This window comes from Eriocheir sinensis, chromosome 33, assembly GCF_024679095.1.
Source record: "Eriocheir sinensis breed Jianghai 21 chromosome 33, ASM2467909v1, whole genome shotgun sequence".
NCBI classification, from domain to species: domain Eukaryota; kingdom Metazoa; phylum Arthropoda; class Malacostraca; order Decapoda; family Varunidae; genus Eriocheir; species Eriocheir sinensis.
In genome coordinates, this window is record NC_066541.1 from 11,830,894 (window position 1) to 11,854,107 (window position 23,214).

Genomic DNA, 23,214 nt, shown 5'->3' on the forward strand with positions numbered 1-23,214 from the left:
ACACTCCCTAATTACTGGCCTCACCTGGCGGGGGAGAGAGAGAGAGAGAGAGAGAGAGAGAGACGTATTAAAGATAGATAGATAGATAAAGAAAGAGAGAACAGTAAAAAAAGAACAAGAACAAGAGGAAAAACGAAAGAAAAGGAAGAAAAAGAAAAAAAAGGATAAAAGAAAAAGATAATGATAATAGAGATGAAAAGTTGAGAAAATGAAATGATGAAAATATGAAAAAAAGATAAAGAAAAACTATATGATAACACACACACACACACACACACACACACACACACACACACACACACACACACACACACACACACACACACACCTAATTTGCATACATACACACACGAGGGCAACTATTTACATGTGCTCTTAGAAACTTACACATGTACGGATTCTCGCTTACATACGTACACACTACCATACACACACACGTACACACATAGGTTACATACAGAGACAAAGAGAGAGAGATTTTTAGACAGACAGACTTTCCCCTCACATTCCCTATACATTCTCTCTCTCTCTCTCTCTCTCTCTCTCTCTCTCCGTACCCTTCTATTGTTTTATCAGCCTCGCCCATTCCTTCCCCCCTCCCCCCCTTTTCCTCCCCTTCCCCCTCCCCCTTATCTTCCCTCCCCCGCCCCCCTCTTTAGTGGGTGGCCCTGCCCTCCCACGGTGTGCAAGTTTTAATGGGGGGAAACGGGGGAAGGGGGGGAAGGGGGGGAAGGGGGGGAGAGAATAAAGGAGTAATGAAGGGAGGAATATAGGCTAAAGAAAAGTCATTGTCTCTCTCTCCGATATTGTACTGTAGGAAAAGGAGGAAAAAATTAAAAAGAGGAGGAAAAAATTAAAAAGAGGAGGAGGAAAAAATGGAAAAGAAGAGGAGGAAAACTGTAGAAAGCAGAGAGGAGGAGGAGGAGGAGGAAAGAAACATTAATAAAGATTAGAAGGAAGAGAAGAGTAGGAGGAGGAGGAGGAGGAAAATAGGGAAATTAAGAAGAGGAAAAATGTAGAAAAATAAAATACAAAGAGAGAAAGAGAAAACTGAAAAAAATGGAGAAGAGAATGAAGAATAGGAGGAGGAGGAGGAGGAGAAGAAGGAGGAGGAGATGAGAGCAGGTAAGAGGGGAGTGAGAGTGAGAGGGAGTGATGGGGGGGTGAAAGGGAGGGGGGAGGGGGGGCGAAGGTGCAGAGTCACACCTCACAATGTTATCAGCCATCTTTGACCACCAGCTGAGCATCCAAACCTCTTCCTCCTCCTCCTCCTCCTCCTCCTCCTCCTCCTCCTCCTCCTCTGTTCGTTCTCTTCCTTCTATTCTTTCCTTTTGCGTATGTTATTTATTTTTTTTTTTAATTTTGTGGGTCTTGTTTTTTTCCCTCCTTCCTCCTCTTAATTTTTTATCTTTATCTTTATCTTCTTTCTGGTCCTTTATTTTCACTTTATCTTCTTTTTTCTTGTTCCTTCTCTTCTTCCTTCTCCTCCTCGTCTTATATTTATTTCTTCCTGTTCTTCACGTTTTATCTCCCTCTGTTTGTCTTCCTCTTCCTCTTGTTCTCCTCTTCTGCTTCTTCTTCTTCTTCTTCTTCTTCTTCTTCTTCTTCTTCTTCTTCTTCTTCTTCTTCTTCTTCTTCTCCCTTCATTTAATTCAACATTCCTCCTCCTCCTCCTCCTCTTCCTCGTTTCTCTCTCTCATTCTATTACGACTCGTGCTGCCCTGTCCTCCTCCTCCCTCCTCCTCCTCCTCCTCCTCCTCCTCCTCCTCCTCCTCCTACGAGTAAGCATGAAGGAAAAATAACAATCGCATTTACATATTTTTTTCTTTCCTTTTCCGAGAGAGAGAGAGAGAGAGAGAGAGAGAGAGAGAGAGAGAGAGAGAGAGAGTTATTGTGATTGAAACGGAACAAAAGGAGGTTCGAGTGAAGGGCTTCGTTTAAGGGGGAGGAAGGGGGAAGAGGGGAAGGGGAGGGGGGTGGTTGTGGGTGTGGGGCGGCGGGGGTGAGTAAATGGGTGGAAATTAGTGGGTGTGGGCGGCATGGGTGGGCGGCGCGGGTGAAATACTGTTTAAGGGAAGGGGAGGGGGAAGGGAAGGGAAGGGGAGGAAGAGGAAGGGTGTGAAAGAAGTGGGTAGGGGAGAGGAGGAGGAGGAGGGTAGGGAAGGGGAGGAAGGGTAGGGGGAAGAGGAGGGGTGTGAAAGAAAAGGGAAGGGGAGGGGAGGGAGAAATGGAAGGGGGAAGGGTGCTTTTAAATGGTAAAGGGCAGACAAAGGGTAGGGAAGGGGAAGAAGGGAGAGAAAGAAAGAAAAAAAGAATGGGGAGGAAGGGAAGGGGAGAAAAGGTAAGGGATGGAAGGGAGAAAAAGGGAGAAATCAAGGAGGGGAGAGGAGGGAAGGAGAGAGAAAAAAGGGCAAGGAAGGGAGAAATAGAAGGGTACAGGAGGGGAGGAAGGGAGGAAGGAAGAGGGTAGCGAGAGAGGAAGGGAGAAGGATAGAAAAGTGAAGAAAAAGGGAGATAGAGAGAAAGGGAGATTGGGGAGGGGAATAGGGGAGGAGGAGAAGAAAGAATAAAGAAAAAAACAAAATAGGAGAGGAGGCGAAGGAAAAAGGAAAAGGAAGAGGGAGGGGATGAAGGAAGGGGAGAAAGGGGGAGAAAGGAAGAGGGTAGGTAGGGAGAAGGAGGAAAATGTGAAATAGTGAGAAGAGAAAAAAGAAAGAGGAAGAAGAAAAGCTAAATAGGGAGGAGGAGGAGGAGAAGAAAGAAGGAGAAAGGGAGGGGATGAAGGGGGGAAAGAGAATAGGGTGGGGAGGGGAGGAGAGGGGAATGGGAGGGGGTAGGGAGGGGGAAGGGGGGGTCTATCAAATATTTAACCTTCCTCATCTCGCCTTTATGATTGGTGTAAAATGAGTGGACCAGGTGAGATGTGAAGGGTGATTAGACAGGTAACGCTCTCTCTCTCTCTCTCTCTCTCTCTCTCTCTCTCTCTCTCTCTCTCTCTCTCTCTCTCTCTCTCTCTCTCTCTCTCTCTCTCTCTCTCTCTAATGCCATGCCCTTGAACTTGTATGATAATGAGAGAGAGAGAGAGAGAGAGAGAGAGAGAGAGAGAGAGAGAGAATTACAAGCATGCGTAGATCCTACCACGACGCACCGTACCACAAAGAGAGAGAGAGAGAGATTCCATACATTACGAGAGTGAGTGAATGAGCAATAAAACTTATCTTCCTCTCCTCCTCCTCCTCCTCCTCCTCCTCTCATATCATAATTCTCAGTCTTTTATCCTCTTCCCCTTCTCCCAGTTTTTACCTCTTCCTCCCTCTTCCTCCCCTCTCTTCCCCTTCCTCACCTGCTCTTCCTCCACCTCCTCTTCTTCCTCCATCTGTTTCTCCCTCTCCTCCCCCTTCCTCTCCTTCCTCTTCCTTCTCTTTGTCTTTCTTCCCCTCTCCCACTCACCTCTTCCTCTCCATCTCTCCTTCCCCTTCTCTTCCCCTCTTCTTCTCCTCTTGTGTTGATGGGTTGAGAAGGAGGAAAGAGGGGAGGAGAGAGAGGAAGGGAAGGGTTTAGAAGAGGGAATAAAAAAAGGGTTAATGGAGAGGGGAAAAAGGAGGTAGGCTGAGGAGGAGGAGGAGGAGGAGGAGGAGGCATTTCGGCTTCTCTTTTCAAGCCAGACATCCGGTGAAGGAGGAGGAGGAGGAGGATCACTTTTACCTCCTTCTCCCTCCTTCCTCCTCCCCTCCTCCTCCTCCTTCCCCTTCCCTCCTTCCCCCTCTTCCTTCACTTCCTTTTCCAAACGTTTGTACATTTCGTATCAAGTTGCAAAGATTTTTTTCCTCTGGTCTTCCTCTTCCTCCTCCTCCTTCTCTTCTTCTTCTTCTTCTTCTTCTTCTTCTTCTTCTACTACTACTACTACTACTACTACTACTACTACTACTACTTCTTTTTATTCCTTCCTTCCTTCCTCGCTTCCTTCCTTTCGTTCCTTGAATTTAACTTTTTCTATTTTCTTTTTTTTCTTTTTCTTCTTCCTCTTCTTTTTTTTTTTCATCTTCTACCACTCCTTCATCCTCCTCCTCCTCCTCCACTTCCTCCTCCTCCTCCTCCTCCTCCTCCTCCTCCTCCTTCCCCTTCCATATATATTTACCTAACCTCCATTATTTCCATTCTTCTCACCTGTCCATTAAGTCCCCATTAACTACCTGAGCTTCTTAAGGGGCAGACAGGTTAATGGCTTCCCTAACGGCCTGAGGAGGAAGCTGGGTCGTCGTGGGCACCATTAACGAGGTGTGGTGGTGGTGGTGGTGGAGGTGTTGGTGCTAACGAGGTGGTTGGCTCATTAAGGGAAGGCCATTCACACCTTTCCCCTCAACCTCACACCTGCCTTTCACCCCTCTCATTTTTCCCTCTCACTTTTCACCCTCTCACCGACCCCTCTCTCTCTCTTTTTCCTCGTGGTCATCTCTCACACCTTTCTGTTTTAACTAATTTTCTCATTTATCAGCTTTTTCCCTTTTATTTTCCCTTCTCATTTCTCCTTTTTTCCTATATCCTTTCGCCTCCTCATTCTCATTTCTCTCGACTTTCAATTTTAGCTCATTTTCTTTTTTATCTTACTCTCTTAATTTTAACGCATTTTCTATTTTATCTGGCTCTCCTATCTCGTTTTCTCTTCTCATTTCTCACCTCACTCCTTCTCTCTCATTTTCCCCTTTCTTATACGCCTTTTTCGTTTGCCTTTTTCTCTCTTCCTTTCCTTTTTTTTTTGTTTTTTTGAACGTATGGTTTTCCTTCGTTTTTTTTCTTTTTTTTCTTTTTTTCTAATGTTTGTCTTCATTTTGCTTTTTTTTTTTTCAATCGCTTCATAATTCCACTCCTTCCTTCCTTCCTTTCTTCCTTCCTTCTTTCCTTTCTTCCTTCCTTCTTTCCTCTCTTCCTTCCTTTCATTATTTTTTTCCTTTTTTCTTTCTTCCTTCCTCCCCTCCTTCCCTCTTGTCTCCTTCATTCCATATTTTCTTCCTTCCTTCCTTCCTTCCTCCCTCCCCCCCTCCTTCCATTCTTCTCTCCCCTCATTTCTCCACCTGTCATCTCCTCATTTCCATTTCTCATTCCCCTTCATCCATGTATGCATCTATTCCTCCTTCATTTGTCATCCCTTCTTCTTCCATCCATCACCATCGTCATCACCACCATCATCATCATTATTATTATCATCATTATCTTCAGCTTCTTGTTCTTTTTTTTTCTTTAATATTTCAACGTTATTTTTTTTTTCACGTTCTTTTTTTACTATCATTTTCATAATCGTTTTCTTCTGTTTTTTCTTTATTTTCTTCTTCTTCTTCTTCTTCTTCTTCTATCGCTATCCATTTTTCTCTCAGTCCTTCCACCCCTTCTATCCATATACATTGACACCTTTCTCTCCCTCCTCCTCCTCCTCCTCCTCCTCCTCTTCTTCCATTCCTCACCTGTCTAACCTACCTGTCCAATCTCATTAGTATCACATTCTATTATATTTGCCTGGCTCGTATGTTACCCCCCCCCCCCCCCACTCTCTCTCTCTCTCTCTCTCTCTCTCTCTCTCTCTCTCTCTCTCTCGAGCATCAAAAAGTCTCTCAACGTGTATCATAACCTTTTAGAGAGAGAGAGAGAGAGAGAGAGAGAGGTGTGTGTGTGTGTGTGTGTGTGTGTGTGTGTGTGTGTTTACAGAAGTAGTCTTTTTTATCTCTCCCTGTAACTGCTTCCTCCTCTTCCTCCTCCTCCTCCTCCTCCCCTGCACTTAACACACGTCACGATCAAAGGCTTAAGAGGTAATAGGTCGCCTGTAAAGTAATTTCCAACCACTTAAGACACGAAGGAAAAATTGGGGAACGGGGAAAAATTTAAATGTGAAAGTTTGGGGTGGAAGTTGTCATATTGCTCTCTCTCTCTCTCTCTCTCTCTCTCTCTCTCTCTCTCTCTCTCTCTCTCTCTCTCTCTCTCTCTCTCTCTCTCTCTCTCTCTCTCTCTCTCTCTCTCTCTCTTTATCTCCTTCCATTTCCCCCTTGTTTCCTCCGTTCTTCCATGCATACTCTCCCTCCCTCTCATCTCCCTCCCTGACACCCTTACTCACCCACCTTCCTCATCCTCCGCAGGGGCTGAGTAACGCAAGGGCAGCGGTGATGGTGTCTTCCGGGTGAGTCACGAGTCCACTCAGCACCATGACGTCACGAGCCAGCACCAGCAGCGCCAGCAGGAGGAGCGGCAGCAGCAGCGTCAGGAGCAGGAGGATAGGGTGGTGGCGGCGCTGGTCCCTCCTCTCCCTGCTCCTCGCTGCCTCCCTGCTACACACCTGCTCCTGCTTAGCTATCGGTGAGTGTGTGCGTTTGTGTGTGTTTGTGAGGGAGTGAGGGAGGGAAGGAAAGAAAGGAGGGAGGGAAAAAGGGAGATATGGAGTGTGTGTGAATGTTTTTTTTTTTTGTTTGTCTGTTGTATACCTGTTGTGAGTTAGTTAATGAGTTATATACCTGTTTCTCTCTCTCTCTCTCTCTCTCTCTCTCTCTCTCTCTCTCTCTCTCTCTCTCTCTCTCTCTCTCTCTCTCTCTCTCTCTCTCTCTCTTTTTATTCGTATTCTATTATCTGATCGTCCATCCACTTCAATTTATCATCCATTTTTTTGTCCGTCTACCTTCTTCTTCTTCTTCTTCTTCTTCTTCTTCATCTTCTTCTCCCTCTTCTTATCTCTCCCTGTCTCCTCCTTTCTATCAATCTGTCCACCTGTGTTCTTGCCTTATCTGTCTACCTGTCTCCCTTACCTTTACCTCCATCTGTCTCCTCCCTCCTCCTCCTCCTCTTCCTCCTCCTCCTCCTCCTCCGTTCCCACGTCCATCTGTCTCCTTTGTTTATTTTTCGTCAGGAATTTGTGGATTTGTTTGTTTCTTTCGCTTCCCTGTTGTATTCTCTCTCTCTCTCTCTCTCTCTCTCTCTCTCTCTCTCTCACACACACATTCTTAAACTTGCTGGTCTTGTCTCTTTTCTCTTTATCTCTCTCCCAGTCTCTCTCTCTCTCTCTCTCTCTCTCTCTCTCTCTCTCTCTCTCTCTCTCTCTCTCTCTCTCCTTCAGTTGATCCGTCTCTCTCATTTTCGTGGTTGGTATGTCTCTTCTTCTTCCCTCCCTTCCTCTCCCTCTCTCCCTTCTCTCCCTTCCCTCCCTACTTCTCTCCCTTCGTAACGTATACCTACTCTCTCTCTCTCTCTCTCTCTCTCTCTCTCTCTCTCTCTCTCTCTCATTGTGAAGTTGCATACTAGACATTGATTAAATACAAAATGTGTGTGTGTGTGTGTGTGTGTGTGTGTGTGTGTGTGTGTGTGTGTGTGTGTGTGTGTGTGTGTTTTGTTTCTTCATTCCCAACACCCATACTCTTCCTCCTCCCCCATCCCTCCTCCTCCTCCTCCCTCCCTCTCTCGCTCCATGAAGGAAGAGAGGAGGAGGAGGAGGAGGAGGAGGAGACTCTAAAGTGTGTGTACATAAGAGTAGATTCACACGCTTAGGAGGAGGAGGAGGAGGAGGAGGAGGAGGAGGAGGAGGAGGAATACCTTGACCGCTGATCCTTCATATTGTTCTCCCTATTCTCCTCCTCCTCCTCCTCTCTCTCTCTCTCTCTCTCTCTCTCTCTCTCTCTCTCTCTCTCTCTCTCTCTCTCTCTCTCTCTCTCTCTCTCTCTCTCTCTCTCTCTCTCTCTCTTGATAACAGAAAATAAAGGAAAAAGAGGAAGAAAGGAAATGGAAAGGGAAGGAAAGAAGGAAGGGAAGGAAAGAAGGAAGGAAAGGTGGGGGACTTGAACCTCCTACAGTAAGTTAAGGAAGGAGGGGTCAGAGGTCAAGGAGGAGGAGGAAGAGGAGGAGGAGGATTAGTTGAAATAGTAAATGTTGTTGATGAGATAATAATTAGCAGCGAAGGAAGAGAGAGAGAGAGAGAGAGAGAGAGAGAGAGAGAGAGAGAGAGAGAGAGAGAGAACATATGTTAGGAATTGCTACCCAAGGAAGACTGAGTGACAAGACGGCCTCCTCCTCCTCCTCCTCCTCCTCCTCCTCCTCCTCCTCCTCCTCAGATATTCCCTTCTCGGACTCTTCCTTCTCTTCTTTCGATTCTAAACTTATCTTCTACTTTTCATCTTCTTCTTCTTCTTCTCTTTTCTTCCTCTTCACAATAAAAACATCTTACCGGAAAAGAATAAGGAAAAGAAGAAGGTCAGAAAAGAAAAGGGGAAGAGAGGAAAGAAAATGAGGGAATGAGAGAAAGATGAATGAGGGGAAGAAGAGAAGAGGAAAGAAAGAAAGGGCGTGGAAATGAGGGGTGGAGAAAAGAAGGGAGGAAGGAAGGAAGGAAAGTAGAAAAAAAAGATAAAAAGGAAAGGGAAAGATGGATGGAGGAGGGCGGAAAGGAAGCGAGTCGAAAAACGAGGAGGAGGAGGAAGAGGAGGAGGAGGAGGAGGAGGAGGAGGAGGAGGTCTGGCAGGGCTGGGCATGGAGATCCTTTTTATTTTTTGTCTTTTCTTTGTTTTTGTTGGTGGCCCTAAATGTTGTTGTTGTTGTTGTTGTTGTTTTTGTGGTGGTGGCTGTGGTGATGGTGGTGGTAGTAGTAGTAGTAGTAGTAGTAGTAGTAGTAGTAGTAGTAGTAATCGTAGTAGTAGTAGTAGTAGTAGTAACACACACACACACACACACACACACACACACACTCAGGGAAAGAAAAATATAATGAATGAAGAAACTTGATCCCTGTGTGTGTGTGTGTGTGTGTGTGTGTGTGTGTGTGTGTATGTGGATAGGGCCTAATATCTTATCGTTTTTCCCCTTTTCCCTTTTTTTCTCCCCTTTTCTTTCCTTTTCCCCTTAATTTTCTCTCTTTCCCATCTCCCTCTTTCCTTCCTTTTCCTCCCCTTTCTTATATTCTCTTTCTTCTCCCTTTCTCTTCATATTATTTGTTTTTCTTCTCTTCATCAATTCTTTACCTACTTCTGCGCCTCCTCCACCTCCTTCTCTTCTTCCTCCTCCTCCTCCTCCTCCTCCTCCTCCTCCTTTCATCCTCCACTTCAAATTCTACTTTTACTTAAACCTCTAAATCCTCTCCATTCTCTTCCTTCTCCTCCTCCTCCTCCTGTTGCTAATCCTTCTAATCCTACCAGGAGTGAAATTTGTGGTCAAGGAGTGAAATCCTATTATGCTGTAATCCTATTCTCTCTCTCTCTCTCTCTCTCTCTCTCTCTCTCTCTCTCTCTCTCTCTCTCTCTCTCTCTCTCTCTCTCTCTCTCTCTCTCTCTCTCTCTCTCTCTCTCTAAGCTGACCACTATCTCTTCCGTCCAGGCTTTATGTTATCCTCCTCCTCCTCCTCCTCCTCCTCCTCCTCCTCCTCCTCCTCCTCCTCCTCCTCCTCCAATCTCCCCTCTTCCTCTTCAACCACAGCAGGATACGACTCCCATTTCTGTACGACCCTCTTCCCCTCCTCCTCCTCCTCCTCCTCCTCCTTACAAATTGATGTCGGGCAGTGTGTGGTTTCCTAAGAGTCTTGGTAGTGGTTCTGTGTCTCCTTGCCGAGGTTTATGGGTCTCTCTCTCTCTCTCTCTCTCTCTCTCTCTCTCTCTCTCTCTCTCTCTCTCTCTCTCTGTTTCATCTATTTTCCACGTTTTTCTTTTTTTTTCCTTGTTTTGTGCTTTTCTTTCTTTATATATTCGATTTTCATTTCTTTCATTCATTCATTCAATCATTTTTTTTTTATTTTGTGTATTTCTGTTTATCTAATTATTCCCTTACTCATTCTTTTCTTTGCTATTTTTTATATTTCTCTGTTTATTTTCTCATTTCTTTTCTCATTCTTCTTTTTCTATTCTTTATTCCTTTCTATTTATCTTTTCTTTATTCCTTCTCATTATTTATTTCCCCTTTATATCTTGTCTTCTAACTAATTCATTCTCTTTCTTTCTGTTTATTTTTTTACGATAATTATATATTCACATCCCAACTCTTCTTCCCCCCTTCCTCCCCTCACCCCCCTCCCTTCCCTTCTCCCCAGGGGCCAAACACCCCAGGTAACGGGAGACCGGTCACCCCAGATCCCCCGGGGAGACGCGGCGCCCAACTGGGGAGGAACCACTAACAATCCCCTCCCCTCCCCCTACTTCCCCCTCCTCCCCCTCAGTGCCACAATAGGGGGTGTCGGATCTCAGGAAGGTTCGGATGGCACTGACCTGGCACCCCCCTCCCCCCCTCCCCATCTTCCCCTCTTAATTCCCCCTCCCCTTCCCCAATTTTCCCCCTCTCCTCTCTCTGCTACCCTCATTTATTCCCTTTTCTCCGTTTTCCCTCTCCCCTCTTTTTCCTCTCCCCTTCTTTTCCCTCTCCCCTCTTTTCCCTGTCCCCTCTTTTTCCTCTCCCCTTCTTTTCCCTCTCCTCTCTTTTCCCTGTCCCCTCTTTTCCCTGTCCCCTCTTTTCCCTCTCATCCCCTCTTTTCCCTCTCATCCCCTCCTTTCCCCTATCGTTCCCCTATTTCTCCTCCCCTGCCCCATCCCCTTCCTTTACTCTGATTTCCTCCCCCCTCCCTTTCCCGTCATTCTCTCTTTTTTCCTCATTTCCTCCCCTCCGTTGCCTCCTCCATTTCCTTCCATTCACTTCTGTTTCTTCATTTCCTCCTCCTCTCTCTTCCCCTCCCATCCCCTTCCCTCCCCTCCCCTTCCTCCATTCTTATTTCTTTTCTTCTCCTATTATCCATCTCTCCTCGTATCCTTCTCCGTTTCCTCTTCCTTTCTCCTCCATTCGCTTCTGTTTCTTCACTTCCTCCTCCTCTCTCCTCCCCTCCTCTCCTCTCCTCTCCTTCCTCCCTCTGGTCATTTGGTCACCGAGGGAGGTCATCAGTAGAGGGTCATTTTGAGGTCACACACACTCCAGGGTATGGTTCCAGGGTCACTGTGTGTGTGTGTGTGTGTGTGTGTGTGTGTGTGTGTGTGTGTGTGTGTGTGTCCTTATTATCATTATGGGGTACAGTTTTGGTCTTATTTTAGAATGTTTTTGTTTTTAGACTTTTGGTATTTCGTATATTATTATAGCATTTAGTCTTATTTAACATGTTTTTTAGTATTTTAGGTTTTTAGTATTTAAGTTTCTCGTATTTCATTATGGTCATATGGTCTTATTTTGGTATGATTTTTAGTCTTTCAAGCTTTTTAAATCGGTGCAGAGGAGGACAAAAATGAATCGCGGGTTGAGGAACTTGCCGTAGAAGGAGAGGATTAAAAACACCCAAATTTGTATGATCTGGACAGGCGAAGGGCGCGAGGAGCCTTGATTGAGCTCTTTAAATGGATGAAGGGCTGTAACTAATGGGTGATGGATGTTGATAAGATTCTTGTAGTACATATATAGAGCTAGGTAGGACACTTAGTGATGGGCAAAAGCAGGATAGAATATGCAGCAATGAGTGTGGCTTGGATATACTCAGATTCAGCCAAGACGTAGACAGGAATTGCATGGTGTATTAACAGAGTGGTGGATGAATGGTCGTGTGGAGAGTGCCAGTACGATAGACGCCTTGAAGAGATACGGTGGTGGTTGTTGTTTTTGGTGGTGGTGATGGTGATGGTGCTGGTAGTAGTGGTGGTGGTGGTAGTGTTAGTGTTGTTGTTGTTGTTGGTGTTGGTTATGGTGGTGGTGGTGGTGGTGAGGGTAGTAGTGGTAGTATTGTTAGTGTTAGTGGTGGTGATGGTGGTGGTGGTAGTAGTGGTGGTAGTGTTAGTGGTGGTGGTGGTGGTGGTTGTACTTTCCCTAAACTCTTAATTAAACCAGTGTCTCGGATGACGCTCCTCTGTCACTCTTCCTTCCCTTCCCTTCCTTCAACCCTCCCTCCTTCTTCCCTCCCTCCTCCCTTCTTCTTCCCTCCCTCCCTCCCTCCTTCCTTACCTCTCATCCACCCGTTTCTTCTTTTTTCTTTCTCCCTGTTAAATGTTTCTTCCTTTCTTTTCCTTTCCCTTTTCTTCCCTTCCCTTCTTTAGTCACGCCTTTAAATTCCCTCCACCTCTTGTTTTCTTTCTTGTTATTTCTCTCCTCCTTGTTCTTGTTCTTGTTCTTCTCTCTCTCTCTCTCTCTCTCTCTCTCTCTCTCTCTCTCTCTCTCTCTCTCTCTCTCTCTCTCTCTCTCTCTCTCTCTCTCTCAGTTATCGGCGCCCGCGGTGTCTGCTTGTTGATTGTGGGTGGTGGTGACAGGCCGGCGGGGGGGGCGGGGTGTTTTTGTGGGGATGGGCGGCTGTGGGGAGGGTGGGGAGGAGGGGGAGGAAGAAGGAAGGGGGGAGATCAGAAGGGGTGAGAAGTCTGTGACGGAGATGAGTGAAGTTTGGGAGCTGGGGAGGGGGATGAGGATGGGAATGGGTGGTAGGAAGATGGGGAAGGGTTGGGGAAGATGGTAGAGCTTGTGGGGAGGGTGGGGAAGAGTAGGAAAGGGGTGGGAATTCTGCGAACGGAGATGAGTGAAGTTAGGGTGATGGGGCGATGGAGGGGAGTGGAGATGTGTGATTTGAGGATGGGGAATGGGTGGGGAAGATGGTCGAGCTTGAGGAAGGGAGGGGAATGGGTGAGGAATGAGGACTGAAGAGTTAGATGTGATGGGAGAGCATGGGGAAGGCGGGGAATGAATGAGGAAAGGGTAGAAATGGATTGGAAAGGCTGGGGAGGAATGGGGAAGGGTAGAAATGGATTGGAAAGGCTGGGGAGGAATGGGGAAGGGTAGAAATGGATTGGAAAGGCTGGGGAGGAATGGGGAAGGGTAGAAATGGATTGGAAAGGCTGGGGAGGAATGGGGAAGGGTAGAAATGGATTGGAAAGGCTGGGGAGGAATGGGGAAAGGGTAGGAATGGATTGGATAGGCTGAGGAGGAATGGGGAACGGGTAGGAATGGATGGGGAAGGCTGAATATGAATGGGGAAGAGTAGGAATTGATGAGAAAGGCTGAGAAGGAATGAGGAAGAGTGGGAATGGATGGGGAATGAGTTTTGACGAGTTAGATGAGATTGGGGAATGATAGGGAAGGCTGAGGATGAATGGGGAAAGATGGGAATGGGTGAGAAAGGCTGAAGACGAAATGGGGAAGGATGGGAGTGAAAGGGGAAGACTGATAATGTATGGGGAAGAGAGGGAATGAATGGAAACTCAATAGGGAAGGCTGGGAATAGATGGGGAATGAATGGGGAAGACTGGGAATGGATGGGGAATGAATGGGGAAGACTGGAAATAGATGGGGAATGAATGGGGATGACTGGGAATGAACGGGGATGACTGGGAGTAGATGGGGAAGATTGGGAATAGATGGGGAATGAATGGGGAAGATTGGGAATAGATGGGGAATGACTCGTAATGGGGGAGGGGAAGGGAAGCAAAGCGAGGGGAAGAGAGCTGCATGGGAAGGGGAGTGCAGCGATGGGTGGTTGATGGGCGTGGGGAGGGTAAAGAAGGGGGGTGAAGGGGAGAAGGGGGGAGGGTGGGGAGTGGCGCTCACACATGTCCCCACCGCCGGAAACATGGGGCACATTTTTTCCCCACCCAGACCCGCGGAGAGGCCCGGGAACCCAAGCTGGGGGTGGGGGGGCGGAGGGGGGAGGGGTGGGTAGGTGGGGGAGGGGGTGGTGGTAGGCTGTGAGGGAGGTTGAAGGAAAGGAAGGGAAGGAAAGGGAAAATAAGGAAGGAAGGGAGAGAAGGAAGGAAGAGAAGTGAGGGAGGGAGAGAAAGAGAAGGAGGGAAGAAACGGAGAGGAGAGAAGGGAGAAGAAGGGAAGGAAGGAAGGAAGGAGGGAAGGAAGGAAGAGAAGTGAGGGAGGGAGAGAAAGAGAAGGAGGGAAGGAACGGAGAGGAGAGAAGGGAGAAGAAGGGAAGGAAGGAAGGAAGGAAGGGAGGGAGGGAAGAAAAGTAAGGGGAAGGAAGTAAAGAAGAGGGAGGAAGAAAAAAAGAGGGAGAGAAGGAAGAAAGAAGGAAGGAAGGAAGGAGGGAGGAAGGGAGAGGAAGGAAGAAAGAAGGAGGAGAGGAAAGAGGAGAGAAGGAGAGAGAGAGAGAGAGAGAGAGAGAGAGAGAGAGAGAGAGAGAGAGAGAGAGAGAGAGATGCCCCGTAGGATGCTTATAATAGCCTCGATTGGGTGGTGGTGGTGGTGGTGGTGATGAGAGAACGTAATGGCAGGGTAGTGAGTGAGGTGGAGATGGATGGAGTGGAGCAGATGGAGGTGGTGAAGGCTAAGGTGGAGGTGGTGGTGGTGGTGATGAAAATAGAATAAGATGCAGGTGATGATGGTAATGGTGGCGGTGATAATGGTAATGATGGTGATGATGGTGGGTGTGAGTGGGTTTATTAATACTCAACACCACCATCACCACCACCTTGCCAGTACCACCACTATCACTACCACTAACACCACTATCACCACAACTATCACCACCACTAACACCACCATCACCACCACTAACACCACCATTATCAGCACTACCACTATCACCACCATCAACACCATCATCATCATCACTAACACCACCATCACCACCACCATAAAAAAGAAACACAACGAACTTTATCACCACTACCACCATCACCTCACCACCACCATCACCATCACCACAACACCAGTGCCACAAAGTCATGACCATCACCACAAAGTAGCTACCACAACCAACTTCACCCACCACCACCACCACACCACAATCATCACCACCACCACAATTCCCTACAATCATCACCTCTTCACCACCACCACATCACCACAACCGGTCCAGCAGGTCACCACAAGCCTCCTCCTTTACATTGCAAATCACTCCGTCCGGCGCCCACCAATCACGGCGGGGGACAGGGGCACGCGCGCTCCCATTGGCCGGCGGGTTTAGAAAGTGGACGTGTGATTGGACGGGACGCGGGTGACAAAAGCCAATCATTGAACCCGACTGGACATGATGGATGGCGGGGGACAGGAGGGGGAGAGGGAGAGGAACACGAAGAGGGAGGAGAGGAAGGGAGAGGAGGAGAGGAGAGGAGAGGTGAGAGGGAGGAGGAAGAGGAGAAGGAGAGGGAGAGGAAGGAGGAGGAGAAAGGAGAGGTAAATGAGAGGGAAGGAGGGAGAAGATAGGTGAGAGGGAGGGAGAGAAGGGGAGAGGGAGAGGTAAGAACGCGAAAAAGGGAGAGGGAGAGAGGAAGAGAGACACGGAGAGGGAGGAACAGGGACACGAATGGAGGTGAGGGAGAGGGTGGGTGAGAGGGTGAGTGAGGGAGAGGAAGGGGAGAGGGAGGGAGAGCAGAAAGAGGTAAGGCCCTGAATCCCTCTCTGAAGCACGCCACAAACGCCCATCGTGTTAATAAAGGTCGATTCCGCGTTATCTCCAACTCATCTCCAGTGGATTGATACTTTATTAACCTCCTATCACAAACGAGAGAGAGAGAGAGAGAGAGAGAGAGAGAGAGAGAGAGAGAGAGAGAGAGAGAGAGAGAGAGAGAGAGAGAGAGAGAGAGAGAGAGAGAGAGAGAGAGAGAGAGAGAGAGAGAGAGAGAGAGAGAGAAAGGAGGGCAGACTGTTTACAAAGAGCTAAGGTCCCTAACCCCCCTTGATGCACCCCACAAGATCCCATCGTGTTAGTATTGGCCATAGTATCGAAAGAACAACACATTAAACCCAATATCACAGACCAGGAGGAGATAGAGAAGGAAGGGAGGCTGTTTACAAAGAGATGAGAACCTGATTCCCACCTTGACTTACCCCAGACGTCCCATCCTGTTTGCCAATATCACAGACCATGAGGAGATAGAGGAGGAAGGAAGAACAGCACATTAAACCCAATATCACAGACCATGAGGAGATAGAGGAGGAAGGGAGACTGTTTACAAAGAGATGAGGACCTGATTCCCACCTCGACATACCCCAGACGTCCCATCGTGTTTGTATTGGCCATAGTATCGAAAGAACAGCAAATTAAACTCAATATCACAGACCAGGAGGAGATAAAGGAGGAAGGGAGGCTGTTTACAAAGAGATGAGGTCCCTAACCCCCCTTGATGCACCCCACAAGATCCCATCGTGTTAGTATTGGCCATAGTATCGAAAGAACAGCACATTAAACCCAATATCACAGACCATGAGGAGATAAAGAAGGAAGGGAGACTGTTTACAAGGAGATGAGAACCTGATTCCCACCTTGACTTACCCCAGACGTCCCATCGTGTTTGTATTGGCCATAGTATCGAAAGAACAGCACATTAAACCCAATATCACAGACCATGAGGAGATAGAGGAGGAAGGGAGACTGTTTACAAAGAGATGAGGACCTGATTCCCACCTCGACATACCCCAGACGTCCCATCGTGTTTGTATTGGCCATAGTATCGAAAGAACAGCACATTAAACCCAATATCACAGACCATGAGGAGATAGAGGAGGAAGGGAGACTGTTTACAAAGAGATGAGGACCTGATTCCCACCTCGACATACCCCAGACGTCCCATCGTGTTTGTATTGGCCATAGTATCGAAAGAACAGCAAATTAAACTCAATATCACAGACCAGGAGGAGATAAAGAAGGAAGGGAGACTGTTTACAAGGAGATGAGAACCTGATTCCCACCTCGACATACCCCAGACGGCCCCATTGCTAATAGTATCGGAATAACAAAACATCTAACTCATTATCATAGGCCATGGAGGTAGGGAAGAAGTTGATCAGGCTTACAGGAGATGAGGTCCCTAGTCTCCTCCTTTCTGTACCCCCAAACCTCCCACCGTGTTAGTATTGGCCATAGTATCTGAATAACAACACATTAAGACCAATATCACAGGCCATGGCAGGGAGGGAGGTGATATCGAGTACACGGTCCCTCGTCCCCCCTTGCTGTATGCCACAAGCTCGCATCGCCGTGGTATTGGTAGGCGCTCGTTATCTTCATCTCATCTCTCGTGGAATAATAATATATTTGGCCCGGTGTCGCCCTCATGCTGGGTACTGATGAGGCTTCCTGAGTTACTACCGAGAGAGGGAGAAGGAGGAAGGGCGAGAGAGGGAGGGAGGGAAGGAGTGGGCGAGGGATGGGAAGGGGTAGGTGGGAGGGAAGGAGGGTGAGATGCGAGACAGGATTGTAGGTAGCCAGAAGAAGAGAGAGGGAGAGAGAGAAGGATTGGCAGGAGGGGAATTTTTAAGGGGGAGATGGAGGGAGATGAGAGGAAGGAGAGGGAGGGAGTGAGGAAGGAACGAAGAGGGAGATAAGAGAGAAGGGAGAGAAGGACGTAGGGAGAAAAGAAGAGATGTAAATAGTAGAGAAGAAGAGAGGAAAGAAAGGAGAATAGAGAGAGAGAGAGAGAGAGAGAGAGAGAGAGAGAGAGAGAGAGAGAGAGAGAGAGAGAGAGAGAGAGAGAAGCAGGCATGAAAAAAAGAAAAAACTAACGGATGGAAGGAAGGAGAGAGGAATGCCAGTCGTAAGAGGAGGAAGACGAGGGAGAAGGAGGAGGAGGAGGAGGAGGAGAAAGAGTCGGCTTAAGGAAGAATTAAGAGAAAATAGAAGAGAGGAAGGTAATTTGATAAGAAGAGACGACACTCGACAAGGAGAAAACGACAGCCACGGGAGACTTAACAAGAATTTACCGATAAGCAAACTAAATAAAAACGCGGAGAGGACGAGGCGGAGGAGCGCGCGGCCGTCGTAAACACCCGCAGAACGTCGACCTGAAAATAGAAAGATAAGAGAAAAAATCGACTTAGAACAGAATAGAAAAGCAAAAACATCAACTTAAAAATGAAAGTAGAAGAACGTCCACCTGAAAATAGAAAGATAAGAGAAAAAATCGACTTAAAACAGAATATAAAAGTAAAAACATCAATTTGAAAATGAAAATAGATGAAAACCGTTGACCTGAAAATAGAAAGATAAGGAAAAAAATCGACTTAAAACAGAATATAAAAGTAAAAACATCAATTTGAAAATGAAAATAGATGAAAACCGTTGACCTGAAAATAGAAAGATAAGGAAAAAAATCGACTTAAAACAGAATATAAAAGTAAAAACATCAATTTGAAAATGAAAATAGATGAAAACCGTTGACCTGAAAATAGAAAGATAAGAGAGTTAAAGAAGAAATGATCGAAAAATGAAAATGGAAGAAAAAAAACATCTGCTTGGAAAGAAAACAAACTAAGAGAAAACGTCGATTTGAGAATGAAAAAGTGAAGAGAAAACCAACGTATTAACGAAAAAAAAAGAAAAAGAACAAAAAATCGGCTTACAAAGACAAAAATAAAAGAAAAAAACGTTGACTTGAAAATGAAAAGAAAAAAAATATCGAAAAAGAAAATATGAGAAAATGGAGAATAGAGAAAGTAAAGTAGAATAGAGAAAGTAAAGTAGAATAGAGAAAATGGAGAATAGAGAAAGTAAAGTAGAATAGAGAAAATGGAGAATAGAGAAAGTAAAGTACAGAGAAAATGGAGAATAAAGAAAGTAAAGTAGAATAGAGAAAATGGAGAATAGAGAAAGTAAAATAGAATAGAGAAAAGAATAAAGAAAACAGAGAAATTCGAAAAAGGAAAGAAAAAAATCGAAGGAAAAAAACAGCAGCCGGCAAACTCTCTCACTTATTTCGTATTTCCAGTTCATTATCGCGCGTGTTTTGAGTGTTTGACCGCCGCGCACTGATAGAAATGGCAGCCCTTCGAACACCGCGCGGTTATGCTCAATTTATTTTCCATTATATCGTCATTGTATATTTTTCTTCGTGCACGATTTCCTTTTAGAGACAAAACTATTTAAATGGATTCTCGTGGTCACTTCTTCCTCACAAACGTTTAAGTTGTGTTTGTATTTTCTTTTACTTATTTTTTTTTTTTACTGAGGTCATGTGTATATTTGAGAAGCGAAGATATCCTATTTAAGATTCCTTCGGCTTAACATAAATATTTAAATTGATTCTTCAGTGTCTTGATTTTCCTTAACATTTTGGTATTATGTTTTCTTTTACTTAATATTTCAACTACTTTTTATTTATTTTATTTTGGAAGCGAAGATAACCTATTTAAGATTCCTTCAGCTCACATAAATGTTTAAAACAACTCTCTTTTCTTAATTCGCTCAACGTGTAGGTGTCATTTATATTCCCCTCTACGTATATAATTTACCAACCACGTCTTGATTTTCCTTAACGTGTAGGTGTCATTTATATTCCCCTCTACGTATATAATTTACTAACCACGTCTTGATTTTCCTTAACGTGTAGGTGTATTTATATTCCCCTCTACGTATATAATTTACTAACCACGTCTTGATTTTCCTTAACGTGTAGGTGTCATTTATATTTCCCTCTACGTATATAATTTACTAACCACGTCTTGATTTTCCTTAACGTGTAGGTGTCATTTATATTTCCCTCTACGTATATAATTTACTAACCACGTCTTGATTTTCCTTAACGTGTAGGTGTCATTTATATTCCCCTCTACGTATATAATTTACTAACCACGTCTTGATTTTCCTTAACGTTTTGGTATCGTATATGTTTTCTTTTACTTAATATTTCAACTACTTTCTTTTTTTATTTGGGAAGCGAAGATAACCTATTTTAGACTCCTTCAGCTCACATAAATATTTAAAGCAACTCTCTTTTCTTTCTTCATTGAGCGTGTAGGCATCATATATATTTCCCTCTACATATATAATTTACTAACTTCATGTATTCATTGGGGAAGAGAAGATAACCTATTTAAAATTCCTTCAGGTGGCATAAATATTTAATACAACTCTTTTCTTTCTTCATTGAGCGTGTAGGCATCATATATATTTCCCTCTACATATGTAATTTATTAACTTCATGTATTCATTGGAGAAGAGAAGATAACCTATTTAAAATTCCTTCAGCTCACATGAATATTTAAAACAACTCTCTTTATTTTCTTCATTAAACCTGTAGGCATCATATATATTTCCCTTTACTTATATAATTTGCTAACTTCATGTATTCATTGGAGAAGAGAAGATAACCTATTTAAAATTCCTTCAGGTTACATGAATATTTAAAACAACTCTCTTTTCTTTGTTCATTAAACCTGTAAGCATCATATATATTTCCCTTTACTTATATAATTTGCTAACTTCATGTATTCATTGGAGAAGAGAAGATAACCTATTTAAAATTCCTTCAGCTCACATGAATATTTAAAACAACTCTCTTTATTTTCTTCATTAAACCTGTAGGCATCATATATTTCCCTTTACTTATATAATTTGCTAACTTCATGTATTCATTGGAGAAGAGAAGATAACCTATTTAAATTTCCTTCAGCTCACATGAATATTTAAAACAACTCTCTTTATTTTCTTCATTAAACCTGTAGGCATCATATATATTTCCCTTTACTTATATAATTTGCTAACTTCATGTATTCATTGGAGAAGAGAAGATAACCTATTTAAATTTCCTTCAGCTCACATGAATATTTAAAACAACTCTCTTTATTTTCTTCATTAAACCTGTAGGCATCATATATATTTCCCTTTACTTATATAATTTGCTAACTTCATGTATTCATTGGAGAAGAGAAGATAACCTATTTAAAATTCCTTCAGCTTATATGAATATTTAAATTGATTCTTCGTTTTCTTCATTCTCATACACGTTTAGGAATCTTTTTTAGTTTCCTTTTTACTTATTTATTTTACTAACTACATATCGCTTTTGTTTGGGAAGCGAAGATAATCTATTTAAATTTCCTTCGGTTTAAATAAAATAAGTAAATTGATTCTTCGTTGTCTTCATGTTCATAAACGCGTAGGTATCGTTTATGTTTTCTTTTTACGTTCACATATTTTACACACTTCATGAACCCGTTTAGGGAGAGAGGACAACCTACTTAAAATTCCCTCGGCATGCCTTCGTAAATATCTAAATCAGTTATGTCTTTATTTTCATTCTTAGCAACGTTTAAATAACAAAGACATTCCTTGATTACTTAATACTTACACATATATTTACTTCATCATTTATTTAATTTTCCATTCCCTTATTTTATAGGAAAAGAGCTTATTTTTTTATGCATTTTACTTTAACTCATATTTATTCTTCATTTCTTTATTTGGTAAGAAAAGAAAGTGTATATTAGACCCCTTACCTCATTTCCTAAGTTCCCATTTCTATATTTGGGAAGAAAGGATAGGTAGCTTATTTTTTGCCCCTTCCTTACCTCGTAGACTTATTTCTCTCCTTTATTTGGGAAGAAAAAAGGAGCTTATTCTTGACCCCTTCCTTACCTCATATTTAGTCTCCTTTTCTTTATTCGGGAGGAGAAACGAGCCTATGTTAACCTTATATTCATTCCCATTATATTTTAGTTTCTTTTAGTTTAGTTACAAAGAAAAGAAAGCTTATTTAAGACCCCTTGTTTACCTCCTAACCTCATTCTATTTATTCTCCATTCCTTTATTTGGTAAGAGAAACGAGGCCACATTAGACCCGTTCAGGCTTACGATATTAGCTAAAACAACAGCAGGCGGCGGGGCATATCAACACGGGGCCGAGCTGGACATACTCAGTAGCATGCGAGGCGGGGAGGGGGAGGGACGCGTGCAGACAGACAAGACAATCGGAATTAATGTCGCCTCAGATAGCGGGCAACCAGCGTGCGGGGAAGGGTGACAGTCCGGCGCCCTAGCATGACAACCCCACCCTTAGCTGCTCCTACACCCACACCACCTACACACACACGCACATGCTCAGGTACACACACACGCACGCACAGACAGGTAAATCAAGGTGCGGAAGTTACATGGGCTGTTCTCGTGCTTGCTAATCACCCCGCCGACACACCTGTTTAGAAATAGTACCCTTGAGGAGAAGGAGGAGGAGGAGGAGGAGGAGGAGGATCAGTAGCAGGAGTTTAGTTGCGTCTTCCTCTTTTTGCTCCTCTTTTTTTTCCTCTCTCCTTCTCTCTTTGCTTCTAATACTCCGCCTGACAATCATATTTACTCGTCATTATTCTCTTCTGATTATGGGGATACCAGCAACACAAGAGGAGGAGGAGGAGGAGGAGGAGGAGGAGGAGGAGGAGCAAGAAGAGATATATACTTATACTTTAATCCTTACTTACATTCAACCACATTCAACCTTTTTTTATCCTCCTCAGATTCCTACGATGACGACGACGGTAGAGGAGGAGGAGGAGACGGCGAAGGAGTCGAAGAAGGAGGCGGCGGAGGAGGAGGCGAAGGCGGAACAAACCTTACAAACACCTCAGACATCGGCTTTGAATACGGAGAAGTCGGGGTGGAAGGATTTGTGGAGGATGACTTGTATGACGGACTCGAAGAAAACGGAGTAGACGAAGACGATGTAGCTGAAGAAGGCGCAGAAGGAGGGGCAGCAGAGGCGAGGTCGATCCACTCTTCGCACCAGCAGAGGAAGGTCATGCTTGGGGATCGGTTCCGTCTCAAGTGCCGCCCCCAGAACGTCATGAGGTCGCCGCCGCCCCAGGACTTCGAGGCGGTCTGGTTCTTCAATAGCCAGCCTCTGCGCGACACCCAGCCCTCCCGCATCAGGACCATCGCCTCCAGGTAACTTAATGACCCTACCTGTGCACTGATTTACCTGTCCTCACCTGCTTATCTTCGCTATAACCATCATTTTCTCCTCTTATTCATTTTATTTATTGTTTTATATTGTTTTTGATATTATAGTCGCCTCCAGGTAACTTAATGACCCTACCTGTGCACTGATTTACCTGTCCTCACCTGCTTATCTTCGCTATAACCATCATGTTCTCCTCTTATTCATTTTATTCATTGTTTTATATTGTTTTAGTTTTGTTTTATATTATAGTCGCCTCCAGGTAAGTTAATCATCCTACCTGTGCACTGATTTACCTGTCCTCACCTGCTTATCTTCGCTATAACGATCATGTTCTCCTCTTATTCATTTTATTCATTGTTTTATATTGTTTTTGTTTTTATATTATAGTCGCCTCCAGGTAAGTTAATCATCCTACCTGTGCAATGATTTACCTGTCCTTATCTCCTCATCTTTGCAATACTCAGCTTGTTCTTCTCTTCTTTATTTTCTGTTATGTACAAGTTTTTCGTTTTGTGTCATTGTTGGTGGTCTCAGTCGCTAAATTACCTACCTGTCTAAATTGCAATGATACCTGTGTGTTTGATAATGGCTCCAGGTGTCTTCGTTTGACTTACCTGCATATGCGCATTTATATACA

At 44.6% G+C, this 23,214-nt stretch overlaps 1 protein-coding gene and 1 long non-coding RNA gene across 5 annotated transcripts in view; one reads left to right on the forward strand and one right to left on the reverse strand.

Annotated features, from left to right (window-relative positions):
* Nucleotides 1-23,214, forward strand: part of LOC127006741 (fibroblast growth factor receptor 4-like) — a 123,100-nt gene that overhangs the window by 77,100 nt on the left and 22,786 nt on the right. For all 4 annotated transcript variants that reach the window (XM_050877022.1, XM_050877023.1, XM_050877021.1 and 1 more), the window contains 2 exons: nt 6,126-6,342; nt 22,135-22,561. In XM_050877022.1, the coding sequence (XP_050732979.1) occupies nt 6,192-6,342; nt 22,135-22,561 (578 nt within the window). In that variant the 5' untranslated portion in view covers nt 6,126-6,191. The remainder of the gene's footprint in view (nt 1-6,125; nt 6,343-22,134; nt 22,562-23,214) is intronic.
* On the reverse strand, nt 17,312-18,839 carry LOC127006742 (uncharacterized). Its single transcript, XR_007759719.1, has 2 exons — nt 17,879-18,839; nt 17,312-17,783 (listed from the first exon to the last, which is right to left on the reverse strand). It is a non-coding gene; the product is annotated as an uncharacterized LOC127006742 (long non-coding RNA).